The 20,336-nt window shown below is 36.6% G+C and overlaps 1 protein-coding gene across 12 annotated transcripts in view; it reads left to right on the top strand.

Moving 5' to 3' along the window:
• Positions 1–20,336, top strand: part of NFAT5 (nuclear factor of activated T cells 5) — a 132,701-nt gene that overhangs the window by 58,549 nt on the left and 53,816 nt on the right. For 6 of the 12 annotated variants that reach the window (XM_060083032.1, XM_060083031.1, XM_060083035.1 and 3 more), the window contains one exon: positions 15,567–15,692. In XM_060083032.1, coding sequence (XP_059939015.1) covers positions 15,567–15,692 — 126 coding nt within the window. Of the gene's footprint in view, positions 1–15,566; positions 15,693–20,336 lie in introns of those variants that run through there. The other 6 variants (XM_060083036.1, XM_060083039.1, XM_060083042.1 and 3 more) reach the window with 3 other exon arrangements.

Below are 20,336 nucleotides of genomic sequence, written 5' to 3' on the forward strand. Positions count from 1 at the left end.
ACGGCAGTGACAGCTCTGAGTCCTAACTACTGGACCGCCAGGGAACTCCCATGACTTATTTTCATGCTCATATTGTCTCATATTGGTTAGTGAGAGCCTCTTGAAGATGGTTTCTGTATTCTTTTTTTTTTTTTTTTTTTTGCCGTACGCCGCCCTCTCACTGCTGTGGCTTCTCCCGTTGTGGAGCACAGGCTCCGGATGTGCAGGCTCAGTGGCCATGGCTCACGGGCCCAGCCACTCCGCGGCATGTGGGATCTTCCCGGACCGGGGCACGAGCCTGTGTCCCCTGCATTGGCAGGCAGACCCTCACCCACTGCGCCACCAGGGAAGCCCTCTGTATTCTTTTGACATGTCCCCCATAATTCTTTGAGTACTTCCTTACTTTTAGTAAAACAGTATGTATTTCAGGCTCATCTTGTACTTTATGTATCCCAGTCCTGATATCAACTGTTTCTCAAAGAAGCCCTAGCTACTTTAGGTAGAAAAGAGTATTTAGAAACCAAGATCTGGATACTAGGTGTGCTTATTTTCCATGAGTTTGCTTTTGGAGTACTGCTGCTCACAGAATCTTTCAGAAGACAGAGCTAGGGAATATATGTATGCTTATATACATACATACAGTTATGTCTTTATTTTTCTATCTTTCTCTCATGAGTTCATACTGATACTTCCAGTTGCAACTCAGTACCATAGGGTTCCTTCTTGTTTTCCTTCCTGTGTTTGTAACTCTTTTGTTCAACATTGCAGAACTTGACTCCCTTTAATTTTAATATATTTACTTATTTGAGCAATCTTCCTCTGTGTAATCAAGCTTCTATGGCCATTGCTTCCCTCTTTTGTACATGTTGATACCTAATTATCCAACTTGGACACCCATGACTTGAGTCCAGGCTCTGGCTGCTTTCCTCTTATAGGAATTCTCTCTTCATCCCATGTGTGCTATAAGACCCAGAGCTGCCCCCCTGCTTACCTGTTGACACCCTCCTCACCCTGCTTGGGTTCTGACTCCCCACACTGGGCAGCCCTGCTAGGCAGATATCATCCTATAGCTCTCACCCTACTAGGATTTTGATACTCTTACCTAGAAGTGCCCTTTGCTCCTGCTCCTTCAACCCCCATGGATGTCTTGCTTACCCCACTGGAACTCCCAGCATATTATGCTGGGCTGTCCATCCATGGGAATGTCCTCTTCATCCTGCTCAGGCTCGAAGGCCTCACACAAATGCCCTCCTCACCCTGCTTGGGTTTCTAATCCCCGTTCTGGACTTCCACACTCCTTATGGGCACACTCTGCTTCCTACTTAATCTTTGACACCCAGCCCAGGCAGCTCTACTATATGGACATTCTCCTTACTGCTTGGGTTCTTACACCCAGTGTCAAATGCCCCTGCACAAATACCCTTCTCACCCTGCTCAGGCTCTGCTTCTCTGTGCTGGCTACCCTCCATCACCTCAGTTGCTTTAGCTGTGATACCCTGTGCCATCCCCTTGAGGGTACATTTCTCACCATGCTCTGGCTCTGACACCCTATGCTAGCTTCTCTGCATTCCTTCCCATTGATAACCATCCTTATTCTGCTTGGTCTACCCATCCCAGGAGACTTTTACTTTGCTTGGGCTCTAACCCACCACAGTAGGTTTTCCCTCTGTGTGTCAGGCTTCCCTCTTCTCATCCTGCTTTCTTGGACTCCATCCCACCCTTCCACTCTTCTCCACCCGTCTCCACTCCCCCCAGATATATTCTTCATTCTGCTTGGGCTCTGACACCACACACCAGGCTGTGGATATTTTATTTGCATTGCTTGGATTCTGCACCTGATTATCTTTTCCCACTCACCCTGCTTGGGCTCTGAAACCCCTTGCCGGCCTCTGCTACCCCCAACCTCACTATGGATTCCCTTCTCACTCCGCTGGGCTTGTGACACTCAACCCTGTTCCTCCTTACTCCTCTTGGACTCTGAACTCTACAGTTCTTAAAGCTCTATTGAAAAGTATTCTTGTAAGATCTTTGAAAATTATAAATAAGCCATAAAGGTTTTACTCGATAGTTAGGTCATAGATAGGACTTTGAAACTCTTGTTCTGTCTAGAACAGACTTAAGTAATAACATCTTCTGAGAATAATAGAAATAAATTAAGAAAGTATATAACAAAAATGGTTAGTTAAATAGTATACTCCATTCTGTATCTCATAAATGTTAAGTTATTTAGCAAATAATTGTGAAATTTTAAAGTGAAAGTAATACCTACTAGAAAAAAATATATGATGTACTATGTTAAAATGATTTTGGAACTCAATTTATTTTTCTTATTCCTGAAATTATTGTAATCTGTGCTGCTGTGTATTGTTTAAAATTACTGTAGAATACCAGCTTGAGGAAAACTGTAATAAAATATAATCAGGAAGAGGTGATATGATTAAGTAAATAAGTAACAGCAAACTAGTAAATTGACTTAAGCTTAGCTGAGAAAAATTTATTAAAACAGATCACCTACAAGTTATTTTCGGACTTAATAATCTTTTAAAAAACACATATCCGGTAGACCTGCAGCCAGTACATTTTCCAGTGGAGATGCCAACTATGATGACTGTCAAGCCTAAAATTGTTTTTAACAGAATGAATGCTGTCTCTCTTCAACGCAGACTATGTTGGCACAGTGGAGGTGCCAGGCATTTTGTTTTAGAATGTCTCATGCGAAACCATAGCTTTGGGATTCACCAGCTTATTGAGATAGTTAATAGAGACATGGAAGAGTAAGGCAATTAGTTCCCAGACCATTTGCAAGAACTTTTTGAAAGCCTTTTAACTCTTCTGGGTGCTTAAGTAGCTTTGTATATAGAGTTTATTTATTTATTTTATAATATTCTTTAATGTGCTGCTTTTTCTTAACATATATATAAATTTATTTATTTACTTTTGGCTGCATTGGGTCTTCGTTGCTGTGCGCGGGCTTTCTCTAGTTGCGGCGAGTGGGGGCTACTCTTCGTTGCAGTGCGCAGGCTTCTCATTGAGGTGGCTTCTCTTGTTGCAGAGCATGGACTCTAGGTGCACGTGGGCTTCAGTAGTTGTGGCGCGTGGGCTCAGTAGTTGAGGCATGTGGTCTCAGTAGTTGTGTCACACAGGCTCAGTAGTTGTGGCGCATGGGCTTAGTTGCTCCTCAGTATGTGGGATCTTCCCAGACCAGGGCTTGAACCCATGTCCCCTGCATTGGCAGGCAGATTCTTAACCACTTCGCCACCAGGGAAGTCCCTGTATACAGAGTTTAAAAAAAGAACAAAAAAGGTAAAATCCCATTTTAAAAACAGAATACGAACATTTATAAATACATTTTCCAGTATTAGAGTGTTTGCATCTAATATCAGGTAGCATTCATTATTTGAATAACTAATATGTGTGCTGAGCATTAATTCACCTTTTTTTAGTTTTTTTAAGCATTCCCAACACAAAGTATCATCCTTTTTACCACAAATACTTCCATTTAGCTGCTTGCTCGATAATTGAATTCAATTTATTTACAGAGCTTCCCCCCGCCTTTTATTGTTCATCTCTGCATGAAGTTAAGTCTGTGGTATTAGTTGTGTACAACTTTGAATTGTTATGTTACCTGAAAGTTAATAAGAGTCTTTAGAAAAGTTAAAGAGTAGGTGGGCTCTGACAATTCTGGTCTTTACTTTCTGACTCTAAAGCAGCTGAACATTGAATGCTGTTAGCTATCAGGTCAACAAACGTAAAGTGGCAATAAAAATTCCTAAAAAAGGAATAATAATTTACAGAGGTTTTTTTAATACTTATTTTATTTATTTATTTATTATTTTGGCTGCGCTGGGTGTTAGTTGCGGCATTTGGGATCTTTTTTTTTTTTTTTCCTGCGGTACACGGGCCTCTCACTGTTGTGGCCTCTCCTGTTGTGGAGCACAGGCTCCGGACGCGCAGGCTCAGCGGCCATGGCTCACAGACCCAGCCGCTCCATGGCATGTGGGATCTTCCCGGACCAGGGCACGAACCCGTGTCCCCTGCATCGACAGGCGGACTCTCAACCACTGCGCCACCAGGGAAGCCCCGGCATTCGGGATCTTTAGTTGTGGCTTGCGGGATTTTTTTTTAAAGTTGCAGCCTGTGGATGTCTTACTTGCAGCATGTGGGCTTCTTAGTTGTGGCATGTGAACTCTTAGTTGCAGCATGCATGTGGGATCTAGTTCCCCAACCAGGGATCGCACCCGGGCCCGCTGCATTGGGAGCACAGAGTTTTACCCACTGGACCACCAGGGAGGTCCCTACAGAGTTCTTTTTAACAGACCTTCTTATTTAAGCCTTATATAGTGACTCTGTGAGGCTATGCACTATCCGTGCATAGCCTTAATTTTTATTGTATTTATTGATTTGATTAGATTATATAGTTTAGTAAAAAGAACATTCATGAGCCCAGTATCCAGATCAATTTATTTCTGCTACTCCTTTGTCCTGTATCTTTGTCTCACCATCAAAGGAAACTAATGTCCTAAACTTTATATTTATCATTCCCTTCTTTTGTTTTATCACGTGTTTTTCTTTCTTGTTTTTTTTTTGTTTTTTTTTTACTATTACACAAGTTACACATTCTTGTTAAAATCGATCTCACATAATTGTTTTGAAATTAAGTGAGAATATGTATACAGTGAGCTTTTGCACAGTGCCTGTCCCCACCCCCAAGTGCTCAGTAAATGGTAGCTGTAACTGTATTATTAATGTTGTTATTTTGCAAAGGGAAGAACTAGAAAAGCATGCCTTTTCTCAGCTGTTTCATTTGTTTATCTCCTTGGACTCTTCTGGGGGAAAGTGAAGGAGTTTGGGGGTTTGAGGTCTTTTCATTTTTTTCTGGAACTGAGCAACATGTAAAATAAAACAGTAAAGTGGGATTTGGTTGATCAGCAGTTAGGGAACCAGAGTTTCTAACTGAGAAGAAAAAAAATGCTGCAGTATTAAGTTACAGGTTTTTCCTCCTCTTTCACTGCCTTGTGAAAGGCAGGATAGGATTTCTCTCTCCTTGAATTTGATGCAGTGTGGTGGGACTCCCACACTCTCCTCCCCATATCGCCAGTGTTGAAGAGTAAAAGACAAAATTCGCCCAGAAATAATCAGTGACATAAAAGGATCATTTAGAGTTTACTGAATGACTGAACACATATGCCAACCAGTCAGCCCATTTTTACATTGTTCACATTCCCACCAAACATTGGGAAGCATTAGTTTGCTTTCAATATCTGGAAATGATTTCATTCCTCTAATCACCCAAGGCTCTGCACTGTTGCACCAACATAAGGCAAATTCTTGATCTGAATTTGTTCCCTGTTCTGCCTAATTGCTTTTTTCATACACTTATGTTCATGATTTATGTTGGGACTTCCCTGGTGGTGCAGTGGTTAAGAATCCGCCTGCCAATGCAGGGGACACAGGTTCGAGCCCTGGTCCGGGAAGATCCCACATGCCATGGAGCAACTAAGCCCATGTGCCACAACTACTGAGCCTGCACTTTAGAGCCCACGAGCCACAACTACTGAGCCCATGTGCCACAACTACTGAAGCCTGCGAGTGACAACTACTGAGCCCACGTGCTGCAACTACTGAAGCCTGCGCACCTGGAGCCCCTGCTCTGCAACAAGAGAAGCCACTGCAATGAGAAGCCCACGCACCACAACTAAGAGTAGCCCCCCGCTCGCCGCAACTAGAGAAAGCCCATGCACAGCAGTGAAGACCCAACACAGCCAAAAATAAATAAATAAATAATAAATTCATTTTAAAAAATAATGATATATGTTAACTAATTATTTACTTTATCATACTTGATCTAAGTCTATTACATGGATACTTAAGCAGTACACTTATATTGGGATTTTGGTCAACTAAAATTCATAATGAACCATTAAGTGAGTTGATTAAGCATTATTATTGCTCAAATTATTAGCAGCGTTAACAGAAAAAAATATGAGGCAACAGTCACCCCAATTCTGGCAGACCAAAGAAAGAATTCTTTAGAAAACAAAAGTGAAATCATTCCTAGATTTTGAAAAAAAGAGTGAGAGAGTGAGTGCATTTAAGTACATTGCACAAGAGCAGTTTTTACCAGCTGCTACATTGATCTGTATTAAACTTCATTATTCTTTTGCACAGGTATTCCAGCCTTTCATTATCTGTGATGAATTACGACATATGGTATATCCCTCTTAAGCCTATGTCATTTGTAAATTCTGTATCTTTGTTCAAGTTGTTGATGTAGTAACCACATTCCTCAAGGGAGAACCCATACATTTTTGGGTCTTATTGTTTAGAGTCATCTGTTTTATGAAATCTACATTTCTTATCTTGTTCGTAAGAACTTTTAAAGATTTTCATCAAATATTTTACTGACTATAGGATACCTATGCCTGTAGCATTTTCTTGATACAGTAGATGAGCCTTAAAAGGCAAATTAGATTAGTTTGCAGTTTAGCCTTCATAATTTCACTTTTCACAAATAGAAACTATGTGAAAAGATATTTCTGTCCATGAAGTTTATTAGGAACATTGAGAGACCTAGCTCACCCTTGTGCAGTTCTCAGTTGTTCTTATTCTATTCCTCTTTCTCTTTTTTTTAAAAACAGCTTTACCCATGTATAATTTACATATCATAAAATTCACACATTTAAAGTGTACAGGAGATTGGCTCAAGATGGTGGAGTAGAAGGACGTGCCCTCACTCCTTGCGAGAGCACCAGAATCACAACTAACTGCTGAACAATCATCGACAGGAAGACACTGGAACTCACCAAAAAAGAGACGCCTCATCCAAAGACAAAGGAGAAGCCACAATGAGACGGTACGAGGGGCACAATCACAATAAAATCAAATCCCATAACTGCTGGGTGGGTGACTCACAAACTGGAGAACACTTATACCACAGAAGCCCACCCACTGGAGTGAAGGTTCTGAGCCTCACGTCGGGGTTTCCATCCTGGGGGCTCGGTAACGGGAGGAGGAATTCCTAGAGAATCAGACTTTGAAGGCTAGCAGGATTTGATTGCAGGACTTCAACAGGACTGGAGGAAACAGAGTGTATCAGGACCCAGGGGAAGGAGCAGTGACCCCATAGGAGACTGAACCAGACCTACCTGCTAATGTTGGAGGGTCTCCTGCAGAGGTGGGGGGTGGCTCTGTCTCACCGTGAGCATAAGGACACTGCCAGCAGAAGTTCTGGGAAGTACTCCTTGGCATGAGCCCTCCCAGAGTCTTCCATGAGCCCCACCAAAGAGCTCGGGTAGGCTCCAGTGTTGGGTTGCCTCAGGCCAAACAACCAACAAGGAGGGAACCCAGCCCCCCCATCAGCAGACAAGTGGATTAAAGTTCTACTGAGCTCTGCCCACCAGAGCAACAGCCAACTCTACCCACCACCAGTCCCTCCCATCAGGAACCTTGCACAAGCCTCTTAGATAGCCTAATCCACCAGAGGGCAGACAGCAGAAGCAAGAATAAGTACAGTCCTGAAGCCTGTCGAACTGAAACCATGTTCACAGGAAGACAGATGAGATGAAAAGGCAGAGGGCTATGTACCAGATGAAGGAACAAGATAAAGCCCCAGAAAAACAACTAAATGAAGTGGAGATAGGCAACCTTCCAGAAAAAGAATCCAGAATAATGATAGTGAAGACGATCCAGTACCTCGGAAGAAGAATGGAGGCAAAGATCAAGAAGATGGAAGAAATGTTTAACAAAGACCTAGAAGAATTAAAGAACAAACAGAGATGAGCAATACAATAACTGAAATGAAAAATACACTAGAAGGAATCAATAGCAGAATAACTGAGGCAGAAGAACGGATAAGTGACCTCGAAGACAGAATGGTGGAATTCACTGCTGTGGAACAGAATAAAGAAAAAAGAATGAAAAGAAATGAAGACAGCTTAAGAGACCTCTGGGACAACATTAAACTCAACAACATTCACATTATAGGGCGTCCCAGAAGGAGAAGAGAGAGAGAAAGGACCTGAGAAAATATTTGAAGAGATTATAGTCAAAAACTTCCCTAACATGGGTAAGGAAACAGCCACCCAAATCCAGGAAGTGCAGAGAGTCCCATACAGGAAAAACCCAAGGAGAAACATGCCAAGACACATAGTAATCAAATTGGCCAAAATTAAAGACAAAGAAAAATTATTGAAAGCAGCAAGGGAGAAACGACACATAACATACAAGGGAACTCCTATAAGGTTAACAGCTGATTACTCGGCAGAAACTCTACAAGCCAGAAGGGAGTGGCATGACATATTTAAAGTGATGAAAGGTTAGAACCTACAACCAAGATTACTCTACTCGGTCAGGATCTCATTCAGATTCAATGGAGAAATCAAAAGTTTTACAGACAAGCAAAAGCTAAGAGAATTCAGCACCACCAAACCAGCTCTACCACAAATGCTAAAGGAACTTTTCTAAGTGGGAAACACAAGAGAAGAAAAGGACCTACAAAAACAAACCCAAAACAATTAAGAAAATGGTCATAGGAAGATACATATGGATAATTACCTTAAAGGTGAATGGATTAAATGCTCCAAGCAAAAGACACAGGCTTGCTGAATGGATACAAAAACAAGACCCATATATATGCTGTCTACAAGAGACCCACTTCAGACTGAGGGACACATACAAACTGAAAGTGAGAGGATGGAAAAAGATATTCCATGCAAATGGAAATCACAAGAAAGCTGGAGTAGCAATACTCATATCAGATAAAATAGACTTTAAAATAAATACTGTTACAAGAGACAAGGAAGGATACTACATAATGATCAAGGGATCAATCCAAGAAGAAGATATAACAATTATAAATATATATGCACCCAACATAGGAGCACCTCAATACATAAGGCAACTGTTAACAGCTATAAAAGAGAAAATCGACAGTAACACAATAATAGTGGGGGACTTTAACGCCTCACATACACCAATGGACAGATCATCCAAACAGAAAATTAATAAGGAAACACAAGCTTTAAATGACACAATAGACCAGATAGATTTAATTGATAACTATAGGACATTCCATCCAGAAACAGCAGATTCCACTTTCTTCTCAAGTGCGCACAGAACATTCTCCAGGATAGATCACATCTTGGGTCACAAATCAAGCCTCAGTAAATTTAAGAAACCTGAAATCATATCAAGCATCTTTTCTACCCACAACACTATGAGATTAGAAATCAATTACAGGGAAATAAACGTAAAAAACACAAACACATGGAGGCTAAACAATATGTTACTAAATAACCAAGAGATCACTGAAGAAATCAAAGAGGAAATCAAAAACTACCTAGAGACAAATGACAGTGAAAACACGATGATCCAAAACCTATGAGATGCAGCAAAAGCAATTCTAAGAAGGACGTTTATAGCTATACAAGCCTACCTCAAAAACAAGAAAAATCTCAAATAAACAATCTAACCTTACACCTAAAGGGACTAGAGAAAGAAGAACAAACAAAACCCAAAGTTAGTAGAAGGAAAGAAATATAAAGATCAGAGCAGAAATAAATGAAATAGAAACAAAGAAAACAATAGCAGAGATCAATAAAACTAAAAGCTGGTTCTCTGAGAAGATAAACAAAATTGATAAACCATTAGCCAGACTCATCAAGAAAAAGAGGGAGAGGACTCAAATCAATAAAATTAGACAAGAAAAAGGAGAAGTTACAACAGACACCACAGAAATACAAAGCATCCTAAGAGACTACTACAAGCAACTCTATGCCAATAAAATGGACAACCTGGAAGAAATGGACAAATTCTTAGAAAGGCGTAACCATCCAAGACTGAACCAGGAAGAAATAGAAAATATGAACAGACCAATCACAAGTAATGAAATTGAAACTGTGATTAAAAATCTTCCAACAAACAAAAGTCCAGGACCAGATGGCTTCACAGGTGAATTCTATCAAACATTTAGAGAAGAGCTAACACCCATCCTCAAACTCTTCCAAAAAATTGCAGATGAAGGAACACTCCCAAACTCATTCTGTGAGGCCACCATTACCCTGATACCAAAACCAGACAAAGATACTAGAAAAAAAGAAAATTATAGACCAGTATCACTCATGAATATAGATGCAAAAGTCCTCAACAAAATACTAGCAAACAGAATCCAACAACATATTAAAAGGATCATACACCATGATCAAGTGGGATTTATCCCAGGGATGCAAGTATTCTTCAGCATATGCAAATCAATCAGTGTGATACACCATATTAACAAATTGAAGCAGAAAACCCATATGATCATCTCAATAGATGCAGAAAAAGCTTTTGACAAAATTCTAAGATCAGGAACAAGACAAGGATGTCCAGTCTTGCCACTGTTATTCAGCATAGTTTTGGAAGTCCTAGCTCCAGCAATCAGAGAAGAAAAAGAAATAAAAGGAATACACATTGGAAAAGAAGAAGTAAAACTGTCACTGTTTGCAGATGACATGATACTATACATAGAAAATCCTAAAGATGCCACCAGAAAACTACTAGAGCTAATCAATGAATTTGGTAAAGTTGCAGGATACAAAATTAATGCACAGTAATCTCTTGCATTCCTATACACTAATGATGAAAAATCTGAAAGAGAAATTAAGGAAAGACTCCCATTTACCATTGCAACAAAAAGAATAAAATACCTAGGAATAAACCTACCTAAGGAGACAAAAGACCTGTATGCAGAAAACTATAAGACACTGATGAAAGAAATTAAAGATGATACCAACAAATGGAGAGATATACCATGTTCTTGGATTGGAAGAATCAATATTGTGAAAATGACTGTACTACCCAAAGCAATCTATGGATTCAGTGCAATCCCTATCAAATTAGCAATGGCATTTTTTACGGAACTAGAACAAGAAATCTTAAGATTTGTATGGAGACACAAAAGACCCCGAATAGCCAAAGCAGTCTTGAGGGAAAAAAATGGAACTGGAGGAATCAGATTGCCTGACTTCAGACTGACTATACTACAAAGCTACAGTAATGAAGACAATATGGTACTGGCACAAAAACAGAAATATAGATCAGTGAAACAGGATAGAAAGCCCAGAGATAAACCCACACACCTATGGTGAACTAATCTATGACAAAGGAGGCAAGGATATACAATGGAGAAAAGACAGTGTCTTCAATAAGTGGTGCTGGGAAAACTGGACAGCTACATGTAAAAGAATGAAATTAGAACACTCCCTAACAGCATACACAAAAATAAACTCAAAATGGATTAGAGATCTAAATGTAAGACTGGACACTATAAAACTCTTAGAGGAAAACATAGGAAGAACACTCTTTGACATAAATCACAGCAAGATCTTTTTTGATCCACCTCCTAGAGTAATGGAAATAAAAACAAAAATAAACAAATGGGACCTAATGAAACTTAAAAGCTTTTGTGCAGTAAAGGAAACTATAAACAAGACGAAAAGACAACCCTCAGAATGGGAGAAAATATTTGCAAACGAATCAATGGACAACGGATTAATCTCCAAAATAAACAGCTCATGCAGCTCAATATTAAAAAAACAAAAAATCGAATCCAAAAATGGGCAGAAGACCTAAATAGACATTTCTCCAAAGAAGACATACAGATGGCCAAGAAGCACGTGAAAGCTGCTCAACATCAGTAATTATTAGACAAATGCAAATCAAAACTACAATGAGGTATCACCTCACACCAGTTAGAATGGGCATCATCAGAAAATCTACAAACAACAAATGCTGGAGAGGGTGTGGAGAAAAGGGAACCCTCTTGTACTGTTGGTGGGAATGTGAATTGATACAGCCGCTATGGAGGAACAGCATGGAGGTTCCTTAAGAAACTAAAAATAGAACTACCATATGACCCAGCAATCCCACTACTGGGCATATACTCAGAGAAAACCATAATTCAAAAAGACACGTGCACCCCAATGTTCATTGCAGCACTCTTTACAATAGCCAGGACATTGAAGCAACCTAAATGCCCATCGACGGACGAATGGATAAAGAAGATGTAGTACATATATACAATGGAATATTACTCAGCCTTATAAAGGAGTGAAATTGGGTCAGTTTTAGAGATATGGATGGATCTGGAGACTGTTATACAGAGTGAAGTAAGTCAGAAAGAGAAAAACAAATATCGTATATTAACACATATATGTGGAACCTAGAAAAATGGTACAGATGAACCGGTTTGCTGGGCAGAAATTGAGACGCAGATGTAGAGAACAAACGTATGGATAACAAGGGGGGAAAATGGCGGGGGTGAGGGGTGGTGGTGTGATGAATTGGGATATTGGGATTAACATATATGTATGTCGATATGACTAATATGTATAAAATGGATAACTAATGAGAACCTGCTGTATAAAAACATAAATAAAAATACAATAAATTTTAAAAAATAGATAAATTTGAGCACTGAGCAATATGGTTACAGCCCTGTCCAACACCTTCATTGCAGCTTTGTGAGATCCTAAGCAAAGTACCCAGTTAAGCCATGCCTAGACTCCTGGTCCCCAGAAAATATGAGATAACAAATGTTGGGTTATGTAGGTTTTTTGTTAACCATCTTATTCACCTGTAATACAACTTGCCCATTTAAAGTATACAGTTGAAAGGTTTTTATTCTCTTCACAGCATTGTGAAACCATCACCACAATCAATTTTGTAATATTTTCACTACTCCCAAAAGAAAGCCCATATTTTTTAGCTGTCACCCACCTTTCTTCTATTCACTCAGCCCTAGGGTACCACTAACCTACTTTCTGTCTCCATAAATTTGTCTGTTCTAGACATTTCATATAAATGGAATTATACGAACAAAGTTGAGCACTGAGGGTTGAACAGAATATTCCTTTTTGCTAAACTGTAAGTTCCTCTAGGTAAGGAAATAAAAAATAATAATAATAAATAAAGTGTACAGATTCAGTGGTGTTTAGTTATTTATATTTATAGAGTTCTGTAGCCATTGCCTTATTCTAATTTTGGAATTTTTACCACTGCAAAAAGAAACCTTGTATCCATTCTGTCTCTTAAAAAAAAAATCTAGTAGATTCTTTTAAAATCTAGTAGGTTTTAAAAAAATGTAGTAGAGGTTATAGTTTTCTAAGGAAGTCTTTTCTCAGGAAACTGCCTTTCCATTATAGATTTCTCATTCTCTTTCTTCATATTCTTTGTTTATAAATCTAGAATTTCATTCCTCCTTATCTACTTAACTGATTTAAAAGATAATGCAAGAAAAACAGATATGGCAGCTTAACATGAGGGAGGACTATTTGTTGTTTTCATGGATTTAAAGGACCTATGCTCTTGTTCAGGAGTTCTCTCGTTGGCTAGTGGAGACTGTATAAGTGTTTAATTTGGATTGAATTTAGGACTAAAGGACAATAGTACTAACAGCATAATTTATATCCCTTTAATCTTTTTATGTTTTATGGGAAGCGGGCTTGAGAGTAAGACCAATGTATGTGGTCATGGTGTACAGTTAATATCTTGGAGGGAATCTCTGAGATAATGGGGTAAAAGAAGAGTTTCAGTGAGGATTTAAGTCTTAGAGAAGTTGTTTAAAGTAGCAGAGCCAACACAGTTCTGTCTGAAGTCAGAGCCTGTGATGGTAAGGACTGTATTACCTGCTGTTTTCCTTGGATAGATAGGAAGAAACTTCTGACTTCTCTAATTTCCAAACACTTGAGTCAGTTAATCAGAAAGTACCTTTGGTGAAGGAATGAATCCATGCTTCCTACACCTTCCACTTGACTTGCTTATTACTTTGGTTTGGGGGTAGGTTATAGGGAAGATTGAGATATAACAGGTTCTATATTTAGTTACTTTCCAATGTATTTTTATTGACATTGCTTTTATACCTCTAATTTAGACTCTGTGTCCTTCTTTGGGAAAGTGAAATGTGGTTAGCGATGGGGCTTTTACTAGGTTAAGTTTTTTTTTCCCTTGACATAAATGCATTTTGGTAGATCCTTTCTCTTTTTATCTAAGCTAATTTTTATTTTCATATTTCCTTTTTCTTTATTTTCCTGCAGCCCCCACCAAAAAAGGTCTTGAATATGCTTTTCTTCTATGTATAATGGTCTCATTTTCAACATGGATTGAGAAAAATAATTGTATTAAAATCTGTATTTGATGATGTGACATTTCTGTTTTAATTAGTTTCTCCATACTATACCCCCTATATTATTTGAAAGACGGAAGTAATCTACTTAAGTTTTTTACCAACATTTTAACAAGCTGAAAAATTTTAGTCAGGGCATATTATATTCAGACAGATGTAACATTTGCTAAATGCTTTGAAGATGAAAATTTCAAGTGGTAGGTAATAGTTTTTCGAAAGAAAAATTTTTAAGTGGATTCTTTACTGTGAGTGAAGATCATTTAATAATACACTTCTAATTTTAGCTTTCCTTTATGATATTCTTTCTTATTCCTATCCACATGAAACTCAGGATACATATTTTAACTGGGAGGATCAAAGTATTTATGAATTCAGTAATCAGTTAACTGACAGTATTGTTTGCTACCAAGGATAAAATGTCTTACAGTGCTACCTTTATTTTTTTAATCACTTAGTACAAATAGTTAATAATCTTCTTTAATTGTTGGAATGTTGCTTTTCTTAGAATACTAGGTAAGTCCCTTAAACTCTGTGCCTCAATTCTTTAGAAAATAGACATATGATTCTAACTGGTCTTTTGAAGTTTCTTCCAACATTGATTCTACTACCTTTAGTGGATATCTTGATAATTATTTCTGTCCAAAAACCATGTAATAATAACTATAAAATAATTTTTAAATAGTAGATGTAAATTTGATTTTTATGGACAATTAGAATATTATAAAATATATTAAAAAGATACAGTACTCTTTAATCTGGGATAGTAAAGTAATCATAATCTAATATAGGCACTTGTGCTTAGTGATTTAAGAGTATCCTATACTTGTGCCTTTCTAGAGTTGGAGATACCTCAGAGTAAGAAGTAGTTCCTTGAGCCATAACATTCCTCTTTTTCTCTTCTTTAGGAGGGAAAAATGCATTATGATAGTAAATTAAAATATTTGATAAAGGTGCTGAGTAAAAGAGCAGTAGACTATTGGTCTAATTGGAGGAGCCAATTTAAAGCTGATATACACTAGTACATGCCATCTCATATGTAAGGGATGATAAGTTACCCTCTTTTTTTTTTTTTTTCCAAAGGAAGATATTGGAGCATCTTGGGTTATTTGACATCTCTTCTGTCTAGTTTTATACAGTTTTAAAATTTTAATAACTTGTTCTGTAGATCATCGTAAGCATGAGGGATAAAGCCAAGAAGAAAACGGGTTAGAATGAATGGAAAATTCATTATTCAGTTCAATAAAAGTATATAATAAAAGAAAAATATTTGCTAATAATTTTTACAACAGTAGTTATATGAAGTTTAGTGTGTGTGTATGAATAATATAGTTCTTCTTATGAGTGAAAAGACATTAATTTTGTGCTCATAATTAGGTTATTGACTTACACTCTTTTTAAAAAAAGTTTTTTCCCTTTCCCCCAACAGAATCTGTCTATGATCTTCTCCCAAAGGAGTTACAGTTACCTCCATCTAGAGAACCATCTGTAGCATCAATGAGTCAGACAAGTGGTGGTGAGGCAGGCTCGCCTCCTCCAGCTGTAGTTGCTGCTGGTATGCATTTCATTTTACTTTAAAAAAAAAAAGTAGTATCTGGTCAACATGAACAGTGCTGGCAAAATTCATATCAAAGAGTGTGATTTGAGGGTTTGTTTTAGGAGGTTTTAAACTACATACTTTTAACATTAAAAACTTTCAATACAATATTCTTGATACAACTGTTATTTCTTAAAATTTCACGTTGGCACATCTATTAGTGCCATCTCCCAGAATGGACCTTATCTTCAACTATGGGAACGAGTTTAAAGTTCTTTTGTTCACTGCACATAAAAAGGTTATTAAATACCAAGCTATGGATAGGAAATTACATTTGAGTCTCTATAAAACAATTATTTTAAAAAATTTGCTCAAAGGGGAAAATGTTTTATTTTGTATAATCTGAAAAAAGGACTCTAATACTCAAGTGTCTTTTCTGTTTGTAGCATGTTACTATAACCTTTTCCCTACATTTAAAAACATATGTGACTTTATACTTATTTTAAATTCAGTTGAAAGTAAATGGAAGATTTGAATGTAATATTTATATAAAGACATTTTCTTATATCAGTGAAAAAGTATGGAAAGTAATGTTTGAAATTTATCAAGTTTATTTTTAATCAGCTCTCAAATCATACACTTTATAATTATATAAAATTGGTTCAAATTTTGATTGAATTAAAAGATTGACAGATAAGCTAATTGAAAAATGTCTTGATTAGTGATAAATTAATAAAGAATGCTTTCAGTAATATTATATTGCCCAACTGTAATTCTTTTTTTAGTTGGGTTTATAGACTGCTAAGTGTGTTTGGTGTTTTAAAAAAGTTAGAAAATTATATATATACTCTGAAGTTTCATCTGTCCTACTAATTAGAGGTTTCTTGCCTAATATGATACCTCTCATCTTTTAAAATGGTACTTAAAATCCATCAAAACATTGTTTTCAGTAAATTCCTTTTGTTTCAAAAAGAACAGTGAAGCGGAAGGTTGTGATTTAAATGAGGATATTGGTACTATAATAGAACTTTGGGTACTTTTCTTATTTGCATTAACCTAAGTCCAATTAACCTTGTGTACCAATCTTTCCCCTGAGCCGTATAGTGCAATATGCAGCCTTCCTGGCTGAGGGCAGGAAAACTTTAAACATGGCCAAGAAGCTTACCAGCCCTGCTCACTGTTCATGTGTTGCCAGACATTTTCTAACAGATTCTGTGGATTTAATTGTGAACATTTTAGTAATTGAATTGTTAAGATGACCTGGTTTCACTTTATATGCACTGAATATTTTTTCTGGAATTTAAATATTTAATCTAGTTTTAAAATAGTATGAGATAATAAAATATATATTTTTTAATTTTAATGAAATATTTCACTTTAAATCCACAGGTAGGAATTGACTAACTGATTTCTTTTGTATCTTTTGAGATTTGTTTAAAGACATGTTGAATCTGTATAGAACTAAAAGTCTGTTTCTTCTGTGCTTTTTAACATCTGTTGACAGTAGATCCAGTTCCTTTTAAAAGCTGAAAAAATGTTAGCTAGGTTTGGAAAAAGAACGACACTTCCTTTGAAATAATACCAAACTCAATTTTAGAAGTTTTTATATATAAATATTGAAAGTTTTTGAATTTGAGTCACTAATGGAATGTTGAAGGTCCCTCCTTCCCTCGCTCCCTCCATAATCCTCTCCAGATAAATTAGAATGAAGGCTTTGAGTTGAAAAATCATGAAAATAAGAATTAACCAAAGGAAGTATTCTGAAGTAATGAATTCTTATTAGATCAAGAAGTTATTGACATTGTAAAGATTGTGAAGAGAGTAAAGAGGTGACCTTGATAATTTGCATATATTCACACACAGAAAGTTTCTACGATCTAAAACCAAGTCATTTGTAATTTTTTTTCCACGTTTACTTTTAACCAACATAGTCTTATTCTAGAATTCTAATGTCTTATTGGTAGAATAGAGTCTTTGTCATGTAACATTATAGGTAAGAGAGTTTAAATTGCAGAATAGTTATAGTAAGGATATCAGTTAGTATGTATAATTAGAGTTGCTTTTTTTATTTGACATATTAATGTCCTTAGTGACATAGATGTCAAAGAGAGATTTGGAGTAAATTACCAGTTACTCAGTGTTTCCTGGCCAAAAGACTAGATGTTTAGGGAAAGATACATTAATTTAGACTTCTTTGATTTTTTTTTAATCTGTAGCATTTGCTGTTTAAATATGAAATGCATAAAAATGATGACTCTTGATGTAGTTAATTCTTCAGAGTTTTGAAGGAGCCGGATTGGCTGCTGTCAGGTATGAGGGCCTGGTGGGAACAGACTTCTAGTTCTGCCATAAAGGTTTGTGTTTCACAAATTCTAAATCAATTTAAATTTTAAAATTTAGAGGCTGGGCATATAGGTGTTCATGTACCTTTTAAATTATTTAATTATTAAAAATGTGTTTCTCAGATTCGCCAATCTAGGTTTTTTTCCCGTTATGTATTACTGAAGGAATAAGTAAACATGATGCTGCTAATCCACAAACCAGAATACTGGGTAAAAAGAATGTCTCTTAAACCTTTTTTCTGCCTCTACACTATTCACAATTTTACATGCTCTCATTAATAACATCTTTTATCTGGTAAGACCCAGGGTTGGGAATGGGGGAAAGAGGTTTACTTCCTCACAACTCCTCCCCTCTCCATAGGGCAAAGTGTAACAATCTGGGAGGTGTAGTTGAAAATCAACAGTCTGAAATCTGTACTCTCCCCCATTTTTAAAAGACATCTGGTTTTGTCCCACTAGAAAGTTTCTTAGGAGTTTGAGGTTCAATATGTAAGTGAATAAAAGTTTTAGAAGTACAGAATTTCTGAAGAATATTGTAGGTTCTTAGTAACTAAGAGACTGTTTTCCTAACACAAAAAAATTATCCAGGCACTTCCCTGGTGGTCTAGTGGTTAAGACTCTGCGTTCCCAATGCAGGGGTCTCGGGGTTCGATTCCTGGTGGGAGAACTAAGATCACACATACTACAACTAAGGCCACGTGCTACAACTACTGAGCCCACACACTCTAGAGTCCACTCACTGCAACTAGAGAAGCCAGTGCGCCACAACGAAGACCCAAATAAATAAATAAATTTTAAAAATTATCACTTATTTAAAAAAAGTTATCTACATGAATTGATAACAAATTCTGGCAAAATAAGGAGTTGATCAAGAAGAAATGAAAGTTGTGAAAGGATTCTTTTTGTTTGTTTCTTCAATCCTACAGTATAGGTTGGAAGGAACTAAAATATAGGTATTATTAAGGAGAACTAAAACAAACAGTTACACTAGAATTTTGGATTTTTGAAAAGAGATATGGCAGATATTTTTCTTAAATAACAGCTTTATTGAGATATAATTCACATACCAATCAAGTATTTTTAAAAATCTACTTACTCGTTTACAGTTTTACCCTTAGATTGTCTTAATTTATTTAAAATAGGGAGTCTTTCACAGAAGTGAACAATAAACTTTAATCTTCATTTTAAGAAATCAAATTATTTTCTTGTTCTATCCTAAATTCTATTTGTCCTCATCTTGGGATGTAGCATCATGTTTATTAGTTTATATCAAAATATTTTGCTAAGGTAATTATTTCAGGTTCCTTTAAAATTTTTTAATTCTAATTCTTGAAATAAACAATGAATTAATCAAACCATAGGTTTTATAATTCAGCCAGAGAATCTTAGGAATAACTAGTTAGTAATTCTTTTGTTGTTTGTTTTCATAAAGTTGTTATTTTACTTTCAGGAATTATATATTAGTCCTCTTTAGAAATAATATAATCTCAGTACATGAATACTTGGTAGCAGTTTTTAACATGTATAGGTATATACACTAATAAAGCACATACAAAAGTTTTTAAAGGCTGTAATTAAAGTTAATAATTTTACATGAAGTGATCCATATAATAAACTTTTCTGTTGGAAGAGACTTATTAAATAGTGCTTTGAATTTTATGCTTGCAGCAAGTACGTAACAGGTATTTTCTATACTGAAAGAACTTAACTGTGTGCTATTTACACTATAGGAGAGGACACTAGAGAACTAAATAATGTCCTATAATCAAAGAACAGCTATGCTTTAATTTATTGGGTTGGCCAAAAAGTTCATTTGGATTTTTCCATAAGATGTTACAGAAAAACCCGATTGAACTTTTTGTCCATCCCAATACTTCAGACACCTTAATCACCTAAGTTAAAATCATAGGAATTTGTAGACCATCCATAACAACAAAACTATACAAAAATTGAGTTGAAGAAAATATAAGCTATCATTTTTGAGTTCCTACTATGTGATAGGAATTGTACTTTACATGAAGTGATCCATATGATCCATATCATATCATATGATATGGATGTCATATATATATGATCCATCCATCATATCATATCATATCATATCATATCTCAATCCTTCCAGGCACAAGACACCTCTCTTCTTTCCCACTAAGGTCTAAGTTCTTTTCTCCTTGCCATTGTACTTTAGGGAATTTAACATAATGTTCTGTCACTTCAGTTAGGGAAACACAAGATCCTGGACTAGGCAGTGTGTAGGATATTGAGTTGAAAAAGCCATACCCCTTCTTCTCCTCTGCAAGTTTCATGATCTACAAAATAG

This window comes from Mesoplodon densirostris, chromosome 19, assembly GCF_025265405.1.
Source record: "Mesoplodon densirostris isolate mMesDen1 chromosome 19, mMesDen1 primary haplotype, whole genome shotgun sequence".
NCBI lineage: Eukaryota > Metazoa > Chordata > Mammalia > Artiodactyla > Ziphiidae > Mesoplodon > Mesoplodon densirostris.